General features: G+C 49.7%; 1 protein-coding gene across 1 annotated transcript; it reads left to right on the top strand.

Moving 5' to 3' along the window:
• Nucleotides 1-670: 670 nt before the first annotated feature.
• Nucleotides 671-5,203, top strand: LOC135530352 (CCR4-NOT transcription complex subunit 4-like). The gene is made up of 2 exons (XM_064958683.1): nt 671-1,249; nt 4,913-5,203. Exons 1-2 carry the CDS (start codon nt 1,100-1,102, stop codon nt 5,201-5,203), a joined length of 441 nt encoding a protein of 146 aa, XP_064814755.1. The 5' UTR covers nt 671-1,099.
• Nucleotides 5,204-6,376: the final 1,173 nt, after the last annotated feature.

Here is a 6,376-nt window from a genome sequence, read left to right as displayed (position 1 = left end):
GGGTTTGAACTTGCAACCTTCAAGTTACTAGTCCAACGCTCTAACCAGTAGGCTACCCTGCCAACCCACATGGTCAACCAGAGACCTTTTAAGCCAATGATTGTTTCTCTGTACAGTGCTGTGTAGTCAGTATGATTTTGTTGGTCATTGGTTCTCTGTACAGCACTGTTAACACTCAGACCAGGGGTACTCAACCAGATACTGTTAACACTCACACCAGGGGTACTCAACCAGATACTGTTAACACTCACACCAGGGGTACTCAACCAGACACTGTTAACACTCACACCAGGGGTACTGAACCAGACACTGTTAACACTCACACCAGGGTTACTCAACCAGACACTGTTAACACTCACACCAGGGTTACTCAACCAGATACTGTTAACACTCACACCAGGGGTATTCAACCAGATACTGTTAACACTCACACCAGGGGTACTCAACCAGATACTGTTAACACTCACACCAGGGGTACTCAACCAGATACTGTTAACACTCACACCAGGGGTACTCAACCAGATACTGTTAACACTCACACCAGGGGTACTCAACCAGATACTGTTAACACTCACACCAGGGGTACTCAACCAGATACTGTTAACACTCACACCAGGGGGGGTACTCAACCAGATACTATTTGAGAAGGTCTGGTCACTAATTTCCTAGGTGGCAACGGTTCGGATAGATGTGATCGTTTATCGACATAGTAACGAACGTCCACCTCGTGACAAATGCTTCCCCCAAAACTGTTCACATCCCTCTTGTTTGTCGGAAAGAAAATGTGACACTTTCAAAGCTAATTTCCTGTTTCCAATTCGACACACTTTCAAAGCTAATTTCCTGTTTCCAATTCGACACACTTTCAAAGCTAATTTCCTGTTTCCAATTCGACACACTTTCAAAGCTAATTTCCTGTTTCCAATTCGACACACTTTCAAAGCTAATTTCCTGTTTCCAATTCGACACACTTCGTCCACTGGTGGGACTATCTGTTCAGTGTTGTAATGCCATCTCTTTCCAGCCTGCGCTGCCCTCTGCCACGTGTCTCTCTCTCTCCTCGTCGCCTCAGATATCCTGCAGTCCAGAGGTGAAGGATATGGATCCTATGGAGTGTCCGCTGTGTTTGGAGCTGCTGGAGACGGACGACGCCCACTTCTTCCCCTGCACCTGCGGCTACCAGATCTGTCGCTTCTGCTGGCACCGCATCCGCACAGACGAGAACGGCCTCTGCCCCGCCTGCAGAAAGGTAGGCTACCCTAGTCTAACCCCCCTACCCCATATCCTACCCTAAACCCTGCCCTAGTCTAACCCCTACCCCATATCCTACCCTGCCCTAGTCTAACCCCCCTACCCCATATCCTACCCTGCCCTAGTCTAACCCCTACCCCATATCCTACCCTGCCCTAGTCTAACCCCCCTACCCCATATCCTACCCTAGTCTAACCCCCCTACCCCATATCCTACCCTGCCCTAGTCTAACCCCTACCCCATATCCTACCCTGCCCTAGTCTAACCCCCCTACCCCATATCCTACCCTGCCCTAGTCTAACCCCCCTACCCCATATCCTACCCTGCCCTAGTCTAACCCCCCTACCCCATATCCTACCCTGCCCTAGTCTAACCCCCCTACCCCATATCCTACCCTGCCCTAGTCTAATCCCTACCCCATATCCTAACCTGCCCTAGTCTAACCCCTACCCCATATCCTACCCTGCCCTAGTCTAACCCCTACCCCCACTCCTACCCTGCCCTAGTCTAACCCCTACCCCATATCCTACCCTGCCCTAGTCTAACCCCTACCCCATATCCTACCCTGCCCTAGTCTAATCCCTACCCCATATCCTACCCTGCCCTAGTCTAACCCCTACCCCATATCCTACCCTAAACCCTGCCCTAGTCTAACCCCTACCCTATATCCTACCCTAAACCCTGCCCTAGTCTAACCCCTACCCCATATCCTACCCTGCCCTAGTCTAATCCCTACCCCATATCCTACCCTAAACCCTGCCCTAGTCTAACCCCTACCCTATATCCTACCCTAAACCCTGCCCTAGTCTAACCCCTACCCCATATCCTACCCTGCCCTAGTCAAATCCCTACCCCATATCCTACCCTAAACCCTGCCCTAGTCTAACCCCCCTACCCCATTTCCTACCCTAAACCCTGCCCTAGTCTAACCCTTACCCCATATCCTACCCTTCCCTAGTCTAATCCCTACCCCATATCCTACCCTAAACCCTGCCCTAGTCTAACCCCCCTACCCAATATCCTACCCTGCTCTAGTCTAACCCCTACCCCATATCCTACCCTGCCCTAGTGTAACCCCTACCCCATATCCTACCCTTCCCTAGTCTACCCCCTACCCCATTTCCTACCCTAAACCCTGCCCTAGTCTAACCCCTACCCCATTTCCTACCCTAAACCCTGCCCTAGTCTAACCCCTACCCCATATCCTACCCTTCCCTAGTCTAATCTCCCTACCCCATATCCTACCCTAAACCCTGCCCTAGTCTAACCCCTACCCCACATCCTACCCTAAACCCTACCCTAGTCTAACCCCTACTCCATATCCTACCCTAAACCCTGCCCTAGTCTTCCCCCTACCCCATATCCTACCCTTCCCTAGTCTAACCCCTACCCTATATCCTACCCTAAACCCTGCCCTAGTCTACCCCCTACCCCATATCCTACCCTAAACCCTACCCTAGTCTAACCCCTACCCCACATCCTACCCTAAACCCTACCCTAGTCTACCCCTACCCCATATCCTACCCTAAACCCTGCCCTAGTCTGACCTCTACCCCATATCCTACCTTAAACCCTGCCCTAGTCTAATCCCTACCCCATATCCTACCCTACCCTAGTCTAACCCCTACCCCACATCCTACCCTAAACCCTACCCTAGTCTACCCCCTACCCCATATCCTACCCTAAACCCTGCCCTAGTCTGACCTCTACCCCATATCCTACCCTAAACCCTACCCTAGTCTAACCCCTACCCCACATCCTACCCTAAACCATTCCCTAGTCTAACCCCCTACCCCATATTATTTCTTAACCTACCCTAGTCTAACCCCTACCCTAAACCCTAGTCTAACCCCTACTCCATATCCTACCCTAAACCCTAGTCTAACCCCTACCCCATATTCTACCCTAAACCCTAGTCTAACCCCTACCCCATATTCTACCCTAAACCCTAGTCTAACCCCTACTCCATATCCTACCCTAAACCCTAGTCTAACCCCTACCCCATATTCTACCCTAAACCCTAGTCTAAACCCTACCCCATATTCTACCCTAAACCCTAGTCTAATCCCCTACCCCATATCCTACCCTAAACCCTAGTCTAATCCTCTACCCCATATCCTACCCTAAACCCTAGTCTAACCCCCTACCCCATATCCTACCCTAAACCCTAGTCTAACCCCCTACCCCATATCCTACCCTAAATCCTAGTCTAACCCCCTACCCCATATCCTACCCTAAACCCTAGTCTAACCCCTACCCCATATCCTACCCTAAACCCTAGTCTAACCCCTACCCCATATTCTACCCTAAACCCTAGTCTAACCCCCTACCCCATATTCTACCCTAAACCCTAGTCTAATCCCCTACCCTAGGGTTCCCCAACTGGCGGTCCGCGAGCCAAATCTGACCTGCGGGTAATATTATTTGGTCCCCTGAAGCCCCCAAATGATTTGATATGTTTCATTAAAAAACCCACAAAAAAACCCCATAAAAAAACAATTTAAAAAACTCTCAGACCCGAGATTCAAAAAGTGCCAAATGTAATTTTCTAAGAAGGAAGTTGCCTAAAATAATGCAGAAGTTACGTTTTTAACTTCCTTCGTGAGGAGAGAGAAAACAGGAGACGGCCAGTTGATAAAACAGGCCAGCGGACCGTTTCAGTGGTGCTGAAACGTGAACTCTGCAACCGCAGCGCAATCAACAGGTGGACAGCGCCTGGTGCTGAAAATTATAGCTACCTTGTTATATTAGGTCTTTTTCAAATAACTTAACTGGCTATGAGGCTTCACAACATCTTTCACAATAGAAAAAGATATGGTTAAGTTAAAGTAAAAATGTAATTTTTTAAATTAAGCCTACTTACAATTGCAACTGGCCAAAAATGTAGCATCCGACAAAAAGGCGATGTCGGGGAATGGCCTGCTCTGGGAACAACAGGAAACTGGGGAATAGCCTGCTCTGGGAACAACAGGAAACTGGGGAATAGCCTGCTCTGGGAACAACAGGAAACTGGTTAATAGCCTGCTCTGGGAACAACAGGAAACTGGGGAATAGCCTGCTCTGGGAACAACAGGAAACTGGGGATTGGCCTGCTCTGGGAACAACAGGAAACCGGGGAATCTTGGGAAAGTTAGGGGGCGGTGTAACGTGCTGCCCCTCTGCCTACAGCTTTACACAGAAGTGTACAAATCCCTGTCCTTTTATCTAACACGCCCCTCTCTCTCCTGTCTCTGTACCAGCCTTACCCAGAGGCCTCAGCGGTGTACAGACCCCTCTCTCTCCTGTCTCTGTACCAGCCTTACCCAGAGGCCTCAGCGGTGTACATACCCCTCTCTCTCCTGTCTCTGTACCAGCCTTACCCAGAGGCCTCAGCGGTGTACAGACCCCTCTCTCTCCTGTCTCTGTACCAGCCTTACCCAGAGGCCTCAGCGGTGTACAGACCCCTCTCTCTCCTGTCTCTCTAACAGCCTTACCCAGAGGCCTCAGCAGTGTACAGACCCCTCTCTCTCCTGTCTCTCTAACAGCCTTACCCAGAGGCCTCAGCGGTGTACAGACCCCTCTCTCTCCTGTCTCTGTACCAGCCTTACCCAGAGGCCTCAGCGGTGTACAGACCCCTTTCCTTTTATCTAACAAACCCCTCTCTCTCCTGTCTCTGTAACAGCCTTATCCAGAGAACCCAGCGGTCTACAACCCCCTGTCAGCGGAGGAGCTGCAGAGGATAAAGAATGAGAAGAAGGCCAAACAGGTGGAGAAGAAACAGAAGACGACAGAAAACAGGAAACACCTGGCCAGCGTCAGGGTGGTGCAGAGAAACCTGGTGTTTCTAGTGGGACTGTCACAGAGACTGGCCGACCCCGAGGTAGGAACACGGAGACACACCCGGAGATCTGAGAATAACACTTCTAAAAACAACACAGAGGGAATATTTGTTCATTATCGTCGTCATCAATGACTGCTGTGAGATTATCCTACCTTTCCTTCAATGCTTCCTGTAAATTCACTTAATGAATGAAGGAGGGAGAGGGAAGGAGGGAGGGAGGGAGAGGGAGAGAGAGGGGAGGAGGGAGAGGGAAGGAGGGAGGGAGAGGGAAGGAGGGAGGGAGAGGGGAAGGAGGAGGGAGAGGGAAGGAGGGAAGGAAGGAGAGAGATGGAGAGAGAGGGAAGGAGGGAAGGAAGGAGAGAGAGATGGAGGGAGAGAGGGAGGGAGAGGGAAGGAGGGAAGGAAGGAGAGAGGGAGGGAGAGGGAAGGAGGGAGGGAAGGAGGGAGGAGGAAGGAGGGAGAGAGAGGGAAGGAAGGAGGGAAGGAAGGAGAGAGGGAGAGAGAGAGGGAGAGAGAGAGGGAGGGGGAGAGGGAGGGGGAGAGAGAGATTGATTGACTCAGTCAGCTCTGATAGTAACTCTGGGAGGCAGTGGAGTGTGATATAATATGCGGAGGATTAGATTATAGGGCAAAGCTAGTTTATAATGGAAAGTAATTAAATGACTACCCAGACTATTGACATTCCGAACCCACCCCCCTTTACACCACTGCTACTCTCTGTTGCTGTCATCTATGCATAGTCACTTGAATATCTCTACCTACATGTTCATACTACCTCAACTAACCGGTGCCCCGGCACATTGACTCTGTATCGGTGCCCCCCTCTTTATAGTCTCGCTATTGTTATTTTACTGCTGCTCTTTAATTACTTGTTACATTTATTTCTTATTCTTATCTGCATTTTTTAAAACTGCATTGTTGGTTCGGGACTCGTAAGTAAGCATTTCGGTGTAAGGTTGTATTCATCGCATGTGAAAAAAATCCAATTTGATTTAATGTAAGGCTTGTGGGTAATATGCTTTGTATCCCCACCGGGGGCATAAATGACCCAGGAGTATTTTATCACTAAAGCCTCATGTAGAATCACACTAGTTGGTGATTTATTCAGTGTTGTGAAAAGCTCCATTAACAGAGAGCTGGAGCAGTTTCCTCTGTAGTATAATGTACAACAGAAAGGTTTTGGTGAACCCAACAACACAAGAATAAAAGACCTTGTCTAAAATCTCTAGGGGGAAAAATAGCCGGTTTGTCTGGAATCTGGTTTGTCTGGAATCTGGTTTGTCTGGAATCTGGTTTGTCTGGAAT

This window comes from Oncorhynchus masou, unplaced genomic scaffold (genome assembly GCF_036934945.1).
Source record: "Oncorhynchus masou masou isolate Uvic2021 unplaced genomic scaffold, UVic_Omas_1.1 unplaced_scaffold_1323, whole genome shotgun sequence".
NCBI lineage: Eukaryota > Metazoa > Chordata > Actinopteri > Salmoniformes > Salmonidae > Oncorhynchus > Oncorhynchus masou.
This window is presented reverse-complemented; position numbering and strand designations above follow the sequence as displayed.